The sequence below is a fragment of the Poeciliopsis prolifica genome, unplaced genomic scaffold (genome assembly GCF_027474105.1).
Source record: "Poeciliopsis prolifica strain line A6 unplaced genomic scaffold, Auburn_PproV2 SCAFFOLD020, whole genome shotgun sequence".
Taxonomy (NCBI): Eukaryota; Metazoa; Chordata; class Actinopteri; order Cyprinodontiformes; family Poeciliidae; genus Poeciliopsis; species Poeciliopsis prolifica.
In genome coordinates, this window is record NW_026562395.1 from 1430098 (window position 1) to 1445327 (window position 15230).

The 15230-nt window shown below is 36.7% G+C and overlaps 1 protein-coding gene across 2 annotated transcripts in view; it reads right to left on the reverse strand.

Annotated features, from left to right (window-relative positions):
* Window positions 1-730: 730 nt before the first annotated feature.
* The window catches only part of itpkb (inositol-trisphosphate 3-kinase B), a 33335-nt gene continuing 18835 nt past the window's right edge, over window positions 731-15230 (reverse strand). For both annotated transcript variants that reach the window (XM_055044404.1, XM_055044403.1), the window contains exons 6-12: window positions 9285-9384; window positions 8981-9018; window positions 8710-8885; window positions 8134-8338; window positions 6169-6270; window positions 4832-4903; window positions 731-4199 (exon numbers count right to left, since the gene is read on the reverse strand). In XM_055044404.1, the coding sequence (XP_054900379.1) occupies window positions 3990-4199; window positions 4832-4903; window positions 6169-6270; window positions 8134-8338; window positions 8710-8885; window positions 8981-9018; window positions 9285-9384 (903 nt within the window). In that variant the 3' untranslated portion in view covers window positions 731-3989. The remainder of the gene's footprint in view (window positions 4200-4831; window positions 4904-6168; window positions 6271-8133; window positions 8339-8709; window positions 8886-8980; window positions 9019-9284; window positions 9385-15230) is intronic.

Consider the following 15230-nt stretch of genomic DNA (forward strand, 5'->3'; position numbering starts at 1 on the left):
ATGAACTAACATAAGCTGACTGTTTTTCAGAAACAGGTTTCACAGTATTCCCTCTGATGTGAATACTGTGTATTCACAGTAGAGGGCGCCATTATGCCACAGTTTTTTGTTATGCTTCATGAACGTGATGATTTGTCGCCTATGTCCAAGTAAAACTACATTTCTGCATCCTCTTAAGTTAGCATGTCTCCTGTAGATCTATGCAGAGAGTGCAACATGTAGTCATACATTTTGTGAGAAATGACTAGTAATAAAAAAAAGCAAAAATGAATAATACAAACTGTTCGGTAGTGAAATCAATGCAATGTTGAAATAAAATTGTGATTTTAAATTCTAGAAAACAGTACTTCAGCTCTAATACCTACGATAAATTGCAATAAAAAAGCAAAATGGAATTACAATCGGCTCAAAATGTGAGAAAAAAGTAAAACATCTAAAGTTTCTTTCCTTAGCAAACACTCTTGAGGAATGAGCTTGAGCCCATCCCCTCAAAAAAATGAGGTGCGCATGTACAAGCTTCTCTGGCCAAAAGCACTCATGAATCACGTCTTTTCTTTCCCAGCAACTCCGGATGCTGCTGCTGTTGTGGACAGGTGTGATTTGAATGGCAAATAAGCTTCATGCAAATACAGCAATTAGTGTGGGGAAGGAGTGCAGCATTGGACGTTGGAAGAAGTAAAATGCACAGTATAGAAAGACAGACAGACAGATAGAAAAATATCACACAATATGACATGTTTCACCACAAATGTATTTTTAAAGGAACCATCCGAAAAATAAATACACAAACCAGCAACACTACAAACCTTTAACATCTACATTAAACATCTGTAAGTGCACACAAAGGAAAACAGGCAATATTTATGACTGCTGGCATGAAATGAATAGTTAGCACATTTCATTAAAACGGCGCAGACATGATTGTGGTGCCATGATGACAATCTGTTTCCTTAAGAAGGCACAGCATTAACTTACAGTAATTCCTTATTTACTGTAACAGCAAATGTTTAAAAAAGGCCAGCCCGTGAAGAACATCTTATTTTCTTCTTATCTACCAAATAAATGATTCTAAAATCAACACCAAACATACCAATCTCTTATATACGGTTTTAAATGCATATTGGTTTTTTTTTTGTCATAGCCCCAATTTTTCTACTCTTCTTCAAATCTAGCATGTTTTATGAGAAATCCAGATTATTTAAAAATTGTAAAGCCTCCACAGAATACATTGTGTTGTTTAAATAAAATCAGAACAATTTACAAAGTAATAAACATTTAAGAGAATAATAAACATGCACCCATGTTAAGACTAGGCAAAGAAATCCATATTTATACCTAAAAACAAAAACCAAAAACATTTTTTTCCCCGCTTTCTGACTTGGCTTTGTAATGTCAAGGCACTGTGTAGCTTAAATAGGATTGTTCATGGCTGTAAGTGTTCCACAGGATTTAACAACTATGTTACAGTAAAAACCAAACAAAACTACATCAAACTAAACAAATCTTTCTGTACACCGCATGAACTACCCGGAGCAACCAAAGAGAAACGTGTTAAGTGTTCTAATTACGTCACAATTCATAACACTTCAAAAACTTCTGGGAAAATTCGCTTTGTTTTCCTCTGTTGCACCACCTCAGGGTGAGTAATTCCCAAACGACTGTGAATCAAGCAACATGTTCTAGCTTAACTTTGATTCTGTCTAGGTGTAAACCTGTTGGGCTAATTTTTCTTTTTATATAGTTTTTAATGTTTGGACTAAAAACACACTTAATTGTATTAACTCTTTCCATGAGATCCCCTTTGAAATTGATGCTTAAAACTGCATTAAAACAAAAAAGGAAAGAAAATGTAATAAAACCATTTTGTGGCTAAATAGTGTTTAAATTGGCAATCTTGAACATTTTTATTTAACCGAATGTCTTAAGATTTGAATTGCTGAACGTCGTGGCTCAATAATGTTTGTGTGTATGCCTCACTGAACAACAGTACTTCTGTGTTTTTCAGTATCGGAAAACCTAGTGGTATTTAAAAATAGATCTTTTTATTTGAATATGAAGAATCTGCAAACAAGGAACACAATATGAGCATCTGAGCATTTTTTTAGCAGTGCAATAACAGCTAACCCTTTTCTCCCAGAAATCACTGGCTGACACTTATTCCAAAACTGTTTCTTTACTATTATACCGTTATTACTTTTCACTGGGACTGTTTATCCTGGTCCAAAGTGTATTTTCCATTATCTACATGCTGCATTGCATTTTCAGAAATCCAAAGCACACCATTAGCCAAGACATCAACAAATTGGAACAACATTTCCTGAAAAACTGCCATATCTAGTTAATCCTAATGAATAGTAAACATACCATGCTGCTGCAGTTACACCACAAATATTTAACCTGTTAAACAGGTGCTGAGATCCAACAAAGGCTGTCACTTTAAATGCAATATGTGTGCGTCTGAGAAGAATCAACCATTATTATTGGAAGAACTCTAGAAAGTGAAAGCAGTTGTAAGTTAGTATTGTAACTATATTTTGAGTCCAAATGAATGTGAGATTTAGAGGTTCGAAAATAAAGCCTGGTTGAAATGTTAAAGATTGCCATTTTAAGCTCCAATATGGGTCAGATCATTTTTTTTAGCCCTAGTATTATTTTTCTGATTCGACGCCATCAAAATACAGCAGGACAGCAGAAGTGGAGGTGTGTTAGAAATCTAGTCAAAATTCTGCCACAGTTTGTGCAGAGTCAGCAAATTTATATAAAATACATTTTTAAAATTAAACTTCTTGGGATTTTCTTAAAAACAAACAAACAAAAAAAAAAACATTAAAGGAAGCCCAAAACAACAAGCTGTACCAAACTACTACTCTAATAGTACTTTGCAAAAGTATGCGTCTTGAGCTGTTTCACTTTGTCACATTACAGCCGCAAAAATGTGTGTATTTGTTTTAGATTTTATGTGAAAGACCAAAACAAAGTTGTTGCTAATTATGAATAGAAGGAACGCATGTTTTTAAAAACATTTTTACAAAAACACCTTAAGAAGATGAGCCTATTTATGGATTCAGTCTCCTTTTAAACGAAGAAAAGCTGAGTATGATCTTCTTGCAGGACTTTAAAAATGCATTCAGAACTGAAATAGGATCAAAGCAAATCCAAGTGTTCGAACGGCCCAGTTAAAGTCTGAATCTGTCACTAGTCTTGGAAATTTACTGAAGCCTCCATCCTGTCAGACTGAGCGTAAGCAATTTCTCAAAGAATGGGCAAAACATTTAGTAAATAATTGAGCAAAGACGTGATAAGAAGTGGTTCTACGACGCTTTGATTGATCAAAACTGAATACGTACGGATGCACCTTATTTTATATTTTCATTTGCAAAAAATGTAAAAAAAAAACATTTATTTTTCTTAAACTTCAGGATTATGTTACTTCATATTGGTATTTCTGATATTCAGATAAAAACACACTGAAGTTTGCGGGTGTGACGTGACAAAATGTTAAAAAGTTCAAGGGGTGTGAATACTTTAATAAAGCAGAGCACATAATATCAGAATGCCGAGGCTCTCATTAGCAATCAAATATTAGGTAACCTCTTGTTGGTTTAGGCCTTTGCAGATGATTTATTTATAATATTAAAGTACGTCAACATGTCTCAGTATGTATTAAGTAACAAGATTCATATTGTTTGCTTTTCAATGGGAAATTTCTTAAGTAAAAGGTTATGCTGTCAAAATGAAGTTATATAAGATTGACCTTTTTGCCATGTTTAAACCACGGCACGAAATAACTCAATTATGAGGAACTGAGGCACTGTTGCTGTTAGTAGTTCCACTTGTGAGGAACTAAGGGGAGCTGGACCATATGGTTTGCGTCGTGAGCTAAAGTGTCAGTGTTTCAAAGGTTTCTCCAGAAGAATGAAGTATGAACGGAAGCTTTAATGGTGGTGTGTCCAAAAGTTTACTTGGTTCAAAAACAAAACCTTCAGACTTCAAGTCTCAGAGTCCACCATGGAGGAAAAGATGTCCACCAAGCTGTCCAGTCCATAAAGGTAGCCGTCCTCTCTGTTCCCTTCTTCCCATGAAGCTCGGTGGGTTAGTTCCTCCCCGTCAGGGAGGGGCGTGGTCTTTCCAAAGTCGATCATCCACACTTTGGCTTGCTTCCTGCTGTCGTGAACAAATAAGAGGGAGCTGCCAATAACCTGCGAAGACACACGACAGCCAAATGATCCAAGAGAACTGGACACAAAGGCCAGAACTGAACAGGATTCCCTCCGTTATTTGCTCAGCAGAACACGCCTGCTTGTTTCTTTTCAAAACATCATCTCACTTCTCATTTCAGCTTCGTGCCAAATGTCTCTCTGTCTGTGTGTGAGTGCGTGTTTGCGAAAGTGTGAAAATGTGCGCGAGTGTGTGGTCAGGCAGATAAGAGTCTCATTTCCATGATGAGTCTTGCTGTGTCTGAGTGATTTGGTGTGTTTACTTTACATTAACAACATAAACTAAATTAAACAGATAACCAGGACTGGAACTAACACAGAGATTAAATCCACAACCAGCTTCTGTTTAACTACCATCAGCTCCAATTAAAATAATAAAGCAGATGTATGGATTTGCTAAAATCCATACATCATTGACAAAGCAAAAAAAAAAACAAAAAACGATGCATTCTATAACCATTCAGAAATATAATCTTACATGCATGAATACACAGGGCTTATTTTCAGTGTTTTGTTTCAATGTGAGCAAGAATTTGATGTATTTACTTTAAAAAGTAAATACATCTTACAAAGCAACTTTTCAAATGTTTCCCCTACTGGCTGCATGTCTTTACCTCATGACTTTTGAAGAATGGAGAGATCTCCAAAGTGCCTCGGATTTCCTTTAACCTCGTTAGATATTTGTTCTGGAAAATAATACAAATAAAGAACAAAATTAGTCTTAAATGTGCTTAGCAAAGGAGAACCTTCTAGCAGCATCCAGGTTTGCCCCTTTTAAAGCTTTATTCAGTCTCTGATCAACTCCGACCAAGTGTCAGTGTTTCAAAGGTTTCTCCAGAAGAATGAAGTATGAATGGAAGCTTTAATGGTGGTGTGTCCACCATTAAAGCTTTGTGTGGGGAAGCTTTCCACTGACGGAAAGCTTCCCCACACCATGATGCTGCCACCACCATGTTTCACTATTAATGTGGTTAGGTGTCAGGCTGTCACCATACTTAGCATTTTGTTTGAAGACCCGAAAACTTTTCTTTCTCAACCAAGCAGAGAATCTTCTTTCTATTTTTCAATTAGGGCAACTGCTTGCTCTAGTTTTTTTATTTATTTAGGGTTACCAGAGTAACCGAGGCTGGAAATAAAAGCACTGCACACCTTTTAGATTTGTATTTCTAAAAAAAGTTATAGATAGAAGTTTCCTACAACTTCACAGTTATGTGCTACTTTGAGTTATAATATATTCTTAAATAACCCTGCAAGTACAACACATAAGTATGTATAGTGCTTATGTATAACATGATAAATTAGAACAAGTTCAATCATTTCAATTCTGATGACTAATGTATATTTCACAGAGAAATCATAATCCATTTTATTTTTTGTTTTATTTGCTATTTTTAATTGCTTCATCTTAGATATTTAAAATAACATCCAGTAGCAGGTGTTCTTCACAAAATTAGAGTTTATTGGTTTTTGAAAGGACAAACTTGCATTATTATGCCATTATCAATATATTACTTGAAAATTGACTCAAAAATTAAATTAAATTAATTTTTAATTAAATTACTTGGAATTTTGGATTTTGCAACTCTGGAGTTGCAAAGTCCATGTAATTATTTTCCGCAATAATTACAGGGACAATTTATCATCCAGCAAAGTTTGTTAACAGTTTTGTCATAAAATATGTGAACAAGTTCATGGCAAATGAATACTTTAACAAGCAGCTGTGCTTCACAGTGTTCCAGTTGGGAAATGAAACTAAAGCACAGAAATGTTTGACGTTGTCTGAATTGTTGTGGTTCTACATAACTGTAATCCAGATTGTTAAAACGTTTAAACACGGCTTCTATGTAACAATAGACATTATACACAACTTCATCTCATCCTCCAATGCTTTATTATTACTATTGTAATTGGCAGCTTATTGGCTCACTGAGTATTTTAGAAAAACACTCACCAATATCTCAGAATCTCCTTTTACAAAGTCATGGAAGGCTGCCACCACTTGTTCCCTGGTCCTTGTTTTCTTAAAATCTCTGTTCACAGTTCCATCTTCTTTCTACCGAAAAAAAAAACAAGAGAAAATTAAAATTAACTGGCTTTATTTGTGCCTCGTTAAATATGTTAAGTAGAGTTTGGAAGGATATGGCTTACACTGTTTCTGTCTAATCTTACAGCCTAGAGTGTTTTGAAATGTACAAATCTCTTCTGTACTTGTTTTCTTGCAATATTGAAATGTTTTGAGGTTGTCAAACTACTTTCCATATTAGACAACAGTAGCCAGTTAATACAAAATGCATTTCTCAAATCATTTTATTTATTAGGGGAAACAGCTACCCACACAAACCTGTCCCTGTTAAGTAAATAAAGACCATACTGACATTTGTTTTATGTCAAATGTCATAACCTTCCAACAATTCTCACTTTTATGACATTATTCCAAAGAACTAAGGGATCATACAAATATTATTAAGAAAATGTATGTCAGACCTTCATACTCTTTCTGGCACTCTCTGCAGTTGCAAAATCCAAGAAATGACCTTGCATCTATTTGCACAGAGAGTTAATGAATGTGTTTCTCATATGATCTTGTATTTCTCTAGAGATTTCAAAATATTTTAACCTACTTCAGGTTGTCAGGTCTTCATTTTTACACCCAGGGCAAAGTTGGTTTAGATAACCTTTTTCCATTAATAAATGAAATTGCTATTTGAAAGCTGTTTTCTTTTTAATTCATAAAGATGATTTAATATTCAAATAAAATAACTTGTTTGACAATCTGAAACATTTAAGTTTGACAAAAACAGGAGAAAAAGCAGAAGAAATCTTTAAATCCTTTTTCAGGCTTCAGTCTTAGGAAAGCAGACAGACAGAAAAGGTAGGAAGGAGAAGAAAAGTGGAACAATGTGTGGAAGGAAGGCAGAAGGGTAAGAGAGATATTTTAAGAAATTTAGCCTTTGAGCAAAAAAATATCTCTTTGTGTTTTTTAATCTTAACATCCAGCAACAGCAATTATTTTTAAACCTTCAGCTTTCCAAGTAATTCTCGTCATCGTAAGTTTCCCACACTCCAAAAATAGAGTGTTTTATGTTTAGAAGCGTCACAGACCGGCTGCCGGTGCCTTTGTAGTAAAGAGTCTTCCTAAAATGAACTCATCAATTATTAAAACCATTACAACAGACCAAAGTGTACACTTCCCTTCTAAAACAGCAAATGTGGAAGTATCGATATTCAAAGTTGTAACACAGTGTTGGTGTGTGAAGTCAAAATTGTGGCAGAAAATGCAATGCTGCAGCAAGCATGTTTTTACATGACGCGAGACCATCGATGGCCACCAGTTAGGTGGTTTAAAAAGGAATAAATTAGTTTTTCTTATTCTGCCCGCTGCCTAGCAACAAAGTAATATTTAGAAGCAAAAGTGCCTTTTTTTCCCTCTTTGTGGCTTAAAGTCTGAAGAGTCTCTGATCCAATCTGCCCTCAACTCACACTTTACCACGTTTTCAGCTTACATAATAGACTCATTGCTATAGGCTTGGCTGTCCATGAAATGGTGATTCGTACATAATTTTCCAAATGAAAAAGCACACACACACACACGTCTTTTTCTGGGGATAATCCTCCACATCATGGCAGCGGACCACCAGGAGGTTGTGAATGTCCTTATATAGCCATGACTCCCACAGACAAAGGGACTTTTAGTGTGGACACAATATGTCAGAACCGTATGCTGAGGCCGACACAGCTGACTCTGACAGAACTCATACAGGACAAGGGTACTCCTGTACCTTAAGAGGAAGTTTCAGGGAAAAACAGGAAGTTAGGTCATATTCCTGAATTAACCACACAGCAGCGCAGACCGTTGGAAGAAAGAAGGGAAGGGAAGCTGCTCACACACACCTTTGTCTCTCTTTGTGAGTCTTACCTTGACTCCCTCTATCCTGAACCCTAGGGTGGCCGTTGAGCTTATTGTCTCTCTCCACTGCATGTATCTTGGCTTGGTCACTGCCTTCTTGTCGTTTTCCTCCAATGTGGGTGCCTCAGGGTCGACCTCAATCATTTTCTGATACATGTCGGGCCTCGGCGCAGGCTTTCTCCGAGCCTTGGTTAGTTCTTCTTCAAGGTAGGTCCTAAGAAATTAAGAGAAGCACAGTTGGTGACGGATGAAGAGGGAAAATACGCAAATAAAATGCTTTATTTTATATAAAGTAAAATCCTTTATTTTATTTGGCTGGGGAGCAGAAGACAATGGTCTCCTGGTCTCAAGCAAGAGACCAGAGTATAATGAAACAGATGTAAATAAATAAATTAACATAGGCCAGGATGAAAATGCTGCAGAATGACACAATTATGTTTGTATTTGACACATAATAAAATAATTTTCCATCTCACATCTCAGACAACAGATGAGCTCCTCTGTAAAATCAAAAACCTGGAGCAGTCAGTGGAATTAAATACATTATGTAAAACATCTTGTGGAAACAATTTTTCATTCCCTCACCTCACTCCCATCTTGCAGTCCATCACACATGGGCAGTCGAACTCTGCCAGCAGATCCTCCATCTGGTTGTATTTCTGGCCATCCTTCTCCACGTCGCCATGATAACCAGGAACATAGGGCTTCAGCACATCCTCCATCAGCTGGGACAAGCAGCGCTGCTCACATTCACAGTGTTTCTAAAAGACCATCATTAACAAATGAGCATTTAAATCAGAATTACAAATATGAGGAAGCTGTTAATAACAGAGACGCTTTGAAGCTAATTTCTTACTTTTAATATGCGTCCATTTGCACCCGCTTTAAAACTCCCTGTGAAGAGAAAAATCTTTTCAGTCAGGCAGCAGCAGAAAGAGTCTGAGGTACCGTAGCTTAGTTTAGCTGACTGAAGTCACTTCAGCTGTGATTTAGATCTCTGTTAAACAAACAGGTTCTGTGGGGTCCAGCATGATGATGTATAGCTCTAACATTGCAGCCGACCATTTTTCAGTCAGATGTGTCAGAGCACTTAGTATTCAATCATCCCTTTCTTATATCACCAGGAAGTCGTCTCTGTTCTGCAGCATGTGCATGCATACCTGCATGTCCAGCCAGTTGAATCCAGGGATACTTCTTCTTGAAGGACATAACAAATGGAGACCAGTGGACCATGTTCTTTATCTTCTTCCATGACTTGTGCTGCATCAACACACATAGAGAAACAAAGAGCCTTAGTGGGGTGTTCCTCCCCTGGAGTTGTATCATGTATCTCTACTTTGTTATACTGCAGTACTTAGACTTGGAGCATGCTGACTTTCAGGATGTTTATTTCTGAGTAGCTACATGGGCAGAGAATCAGCTGCTCTCCAAGAATATATTAAGTGGAATATAAATAAATAATAATCATTATCATTTAGTAAGAGTAAATAACAGAGCCATAGCTAATAAAGATTAACCTCTGGAGGGTTTCAGATTTGAACTACCATAGAGGTTTAAACCACCGGACAAATAAAGTATACAACCTCAACAATATTGTCTGTGGTCTTATCTGTTCTCAAATAGAAAAACAAGGATTATAAGGCAAACAGAAACCAGTTTTTGATAAGAATGTTTGCTACTTTAACAGTAAAAGCAGTTTTCTGACTTATTCAGTTTCAACCCAGTTTAGACTAACATTCGAGTCAAGCTTAGAATTCAACATAATCTGCTTCTGGTCTTTGATGCCTGTTGATCAATATTTTAAACAAAGAAAGGCCATTTTGAATATCATTTGCCGCCACCTAGTGGCATGAGCGTGAAATACCACTAGCTGCGGTATGAAAAAGTATACTGGGTTTAATAACTTACTTTCCAAGTCATGTTTCAGCAATACAATAACATACATGCATTAGACTAAAGATTTAGCCAATATTTTCCACGATTATGTCTCGTTGCACATTTGCATCATACCTATATTTTGCATGGACTGTCTGGGCTATATTCAAATAAACAATCTCCATTAGATTTAGTATCTGCTTCACAGCTAAACACAATCAACTTAATTTCTATACAACTGTTCACAATCTGAGGCAGTAGAAGGTTGTGAAACAGTAATATATTCAGTTCAACTCACTTACACAGCACCATTTAATTACAAAGTTCACTTCAACACAGTGAACAGGTTTAAATCCAACCCTAATAACCTAACTGGCTACATTATGCATTCCCCCTTGAAATGTAAGTTTAAATAAAGAAGAGAAGCAGTAGTTAAAGTCTGTCTTTAAATATGTTGGTTAATTATCGGCTTTTCATAGTTTTGCTAAAAATCTATGAGACATAGTAAACACGTGCGCCTAAAAAAACACACACACATACATTGTGTTGACCATCTGTGACCTCGAGCAGTCATCTTTTATTTTTTTTACATTTGTTGTTTTCTAACATTTGAACTAAACTCTGGAGAACTGAGCCAGGGTTTCCACTGGTAACTCACACAAATACAAATAGACCCAGCGTTTCAGCAAAGGTTCACCCTGTCCCTGGCAGGGATGCATTGAATTATGGGAGTCCTGCCTCACAAAGAGACACTCATTCACAAAGTGACACACACACACACACAAACACACACACATACACACACACACGTGTACACGCACAAACACAGCGTTGTTGTTTCAACATAAACAGCTTTTCTCTGACTTAAATCCAACTCTTCCTTTTTTTTTTCTATAAATTCTCTGGATTTATAGTGTTCAGACTTTCCTTCATTAATTGTGTTTTCCATATTTTGTTACCACCATAAATGTCATTGTATTTTATTGGGCTGTTATGTCTTAGACCAAAATAAAGTAGTTCATAACTGTGAAGTGAAAGAGCATCTTACATATAAAAATCAGAAAAATCTGGTGAGCACTTATATCAAGCGCTCGTTACTCTGACACATATTTATAAAATCCTCTGCAACTAAAATCCTTTAGAGGTCATTTAATTAGGAAATGATGTCAGCCTGAGTGTAAATTAGACCCAGTGTAAATAAAGTTGCACACAATAAAGCTTGGACAAAGCTACTATTGAAATAGTAGAATCATAAGAAGTTATGCCTTCATTTGGAGAAGTTGCTTTCTGGTCAGATTAGTCCAACATTAAACTTGTGACACGTGTGGGACTGTGAAACAGTTTGGGACATGTGTCACAGCCCCCAACTGTGAAACAAGGTGGTGGCAGTATCATGCTGGGAAGCCTCAATCTGCAGAAAGTTTAGTTTAAAAGCTGGTATACCAAAAAAGAAACGTGGCTGTCACTCCAACAAAGGGGGGATTCTGCAAAAGTACTGACTCAGGGCCTGAAAACAATGGCATGCCACACTTTTCAGATTTATTTCTTGTAAATTATTTAAAAATTATGTATAACTACTTTCCACCTTACAATTATACACTACTTTGTGTATGCCTATAAAACAAATTATTGCAATTCGCAGAGGTTTGTGGTTTGAATGTGACTTTAGCTGAGAAACCGTTTTTACTCTGCATAAATAAACCCGGTGCACAGCAACTCTGGCAATCTAAAATAGAAATAAAACAGACTTTTAGTTCAGTGAACAAGCCAGTGTTGTATAATGAAAGCTCAATCTCAATCCCAGCAATCCAAGACACTTTTTTTTTTGTTGTTAACAGCGGGATCATTACATCAGATGTGGAAAAATTCAGCTCGCCTCTGAGAGTTCAAACAAAGCTTGGCTGTTCAACAAGGTCACCAATGATTGCAGCTGAGCTGAAAATATGTGCTGAAAATCCAACTTCCTAAACACCGCTTGAATGATATTATGACAAAATCCTCTCGCTTCATTTTGCAAACAAAAAGTTAAAGATGACCTCACTGAGAGAAGATTTCCTCCGGTCTGTGAGCATCAGGAGAAATAATATTATGTCTCCAAATAACTTGAGGGAAGAAGAAGAGCAGCAGGAAGAGAAGTGAGGAGAAGAAGGATAAGATAAGAGAGGAGCGGACCATAGAAGGAGACATTTAACCCAAGTTCAATAATCTGGACCTGAAGAAAATTCATCACCTGTTACTATGACTATCTATGGTTAAACGTGTCCACACACGTTCATTCAAAGCATTCAAAAGTCACATGATGTTTTTTTTTTTTTCTTCTCTGGACCAGTGAAGGGGTTAGGAAAAAACTCAAGCAGCAAAAGACACCCAAACCCTGACGTTTATAGAAATCACATGATGGAAACTCATTAAGAGTGAGGTCATCTGAAATGGGTCCCTGAGTAGAAAGTCTAAACTTTTCTAAGTTTGAGAGGTTCAATAAACAGAGAATGTTTTCTTTTATATTTAACAAGAAAAAAAAAATCAAAGGAAAGCGGGTTGTTAAAAAGGAAAATTATGGCGGCCTGGAGGCAGGAAATTGCTTAGTTTACATGTGTTATCAGTAATTAAGGCTGGAAATTAAACAAAACGGCTAAAACATTCAGTTATCAGCCAACATATTTGTTTTTGTTTTCTAAACACTCATAAAGTTTGGAACTTATCTCGTTTTTGTCAACTTGTTTAGCCAATGAGCAGGAAGGAAAAAAGGGCTGGATACCGGCTGAAGTTTGCGCTTCCTCTGTGAGTTCTGTCATATTTTCCAACATGCAAGGCAAGAGTCTGCACCAGCTAAACAGAGCAACACTCAACATGATCACTATGTGCACGTCGCAGAAAGTACTTCAGAAGTTATCATACATTAAAATAAAACTCAATCATCGATTAATCCACCTGGAATCATTACTGCCCAGTAAAATCTTGCTAGTTCTAGTTTGTCAAACACAAATCTTTCAATAGATGTAAATCTGAGTTGAAAAATCTCCTGCGTGGGTTACCTGAGGGCTGTTGCGTCGGTGGATGACAGTGATGATGAAGATGGCTACGAGTGATGCCACAACACTCCACAGTGAACACAGCCATGCAGACCACATCGTGACAGATGGGCTGCCAGTCAACCAGGCAACCTGACAAAAGTGAGTGACAAAAGCTGGAAAACCCGGCTCCTCGGGCTCCTCTTTCCCAACCTCAGCAACATTTACACCTGTGTGCGTCTGACTGCGCGCAGGCACAAACAACTGCGGGGTCATTTGATTGGCAAAACAGAGGGTAAGCATAATCTGGACATGCAAATCACCACACAAGTCCTGACAATTGAAAAACAGAGGGAGCAAAGTGTGTGTGAGTCTGAGAATGCAAAATAATCTAGATTTAATTGGAAGTCAAACAAATTCCTCTTAGATATGTTTATACTTGAAAGCAGTTAGAGTACTCATTTTTTTAAACTTTTTTTTTCTAGGAATGTTGACAACAAAAAAACACAACAATGCCTAATATAAACAAAAGGAAGCACTCAAATCAGCATTGCCCACACTCTATGTCAACCTACCCAGCACTTTACTGCAGACTTCATGTGAATTTTAATTACTTTAACTCATAATGCACCTAAGCAATCAAAGGCATTGTCTAGTTTATCTACATTTTGTGACAATTTGACTTGGTGACAATGGTACAGACTAAAAATAACAAATTCTATTGACTGCATTACTTCCTGTTTCTGTCAGCAATTCTTTAAGACACGTAACTAAACAAACTGCAGGTTGTTATTGTCAAATTAGGAAACTGATTGTAACTTGACAATTCCATTCCCATCTTAAACAGAACTTAATCATATCGCTTGTACTTCCTCCAGCCTACACATGTCAATTCTTTTGTACTTTTAAAACAAGAAAATGTATTCAGAAATTAACTTTTCAATGTGGACTGCACAGTGATGCATTTGGCAGCACCACTGCCTTGCAGCAAGAAGGTGCTGACTGCATCATTCTTACAGTGAAACACAACGGTGGCACTTTTCCTTCTGAAAGCTCAGGGAAGCTGGTCAGAGTTGATGTGAAGGTCGGTGGCACAAAATATAGTATAGTCAAGGAAGAAAACCTTGTAAGAGGCACAAAGCACTTAAACATGGAGTAAAAGTTTCTCTTTTAGCAAGAAACAGCTCTACATATTCAGTCGGAGCTGCAATGGAATGATTGGATCAATGCATGCTCATGAGTTCATGTGGATCAGTCAAGGTCAAAACTAAATCCAAAATAAAATGTGGGACAAGACTTGAAAATAAATGTTAAAGATGCTCTCCATTCAATCTGACAGACAAAAGACAAAAATGAAGCTCGGACTTAAAAAATTATGTTAGTTGGTCAAAAGAAATAAAATGAAATTCATCAAACATACTTTAATTATGCGTGTTTACCTTGACAACTTAGCAAATTAACTTTGATTAATGTAATTTTATTCCTCATTAATTAATGCATTTGTTTTTAAATTGGAACATTTTCTTATTTTCAGTGTGTGCAAAGTCTTGATATTATTCGTTTCCACATATAAAATACTTTTTCTTGTTTGCAATCTGAGATTTTCCCAAAGTGTTTGTGATCCAACAGGACAGACATTTTTTCAGCTTGGCTTCCACTTTGTTGAAAAATTACTGCCTATAACATGAATGAAAAATGCCTTGTTGCTCTCCTGGGTTTAGATAAGATGTTTTCCACAGAAGGGAGCTTTTCTAGTGAAGCTTAATTACCACTGTAGAAACTTAACAATAGGCAAAAAACGAAATCCCACTAGTCTTAATTTAATGGTGTTTGATTTAAAGTTTTCAAGTTATGTTAGATCAGTGTTTGAATTATAATTCTCAGTTCAAACATCTATATTCCTATGCCCACAGTGTTGAATGAGGGTTTCTTCTGGATATAATTACCCAAAAATTATATGTGTGCATACTCATGTCTCTTCATGTCTGCAAAAAAAACACACAAAAAAACAAGTAAGACTGCTTTTAGAAAGTCGCTGAAGGCTCAAAAGCTTTTTTCTTCTGTCTGTAAGTTCCCTTTGCTGCCAGCTTCGGTCTGTCTCACATCTTTGGTCGCTCGGTGAAAGATTTCTTCTATCTCCGTCCCCAGACTGACTGAGTGACAGGAGGATAGCAGGAAGAACAGCAAAGTTTCCATTGAGGGAGAGTCGAAGAGAGAGAG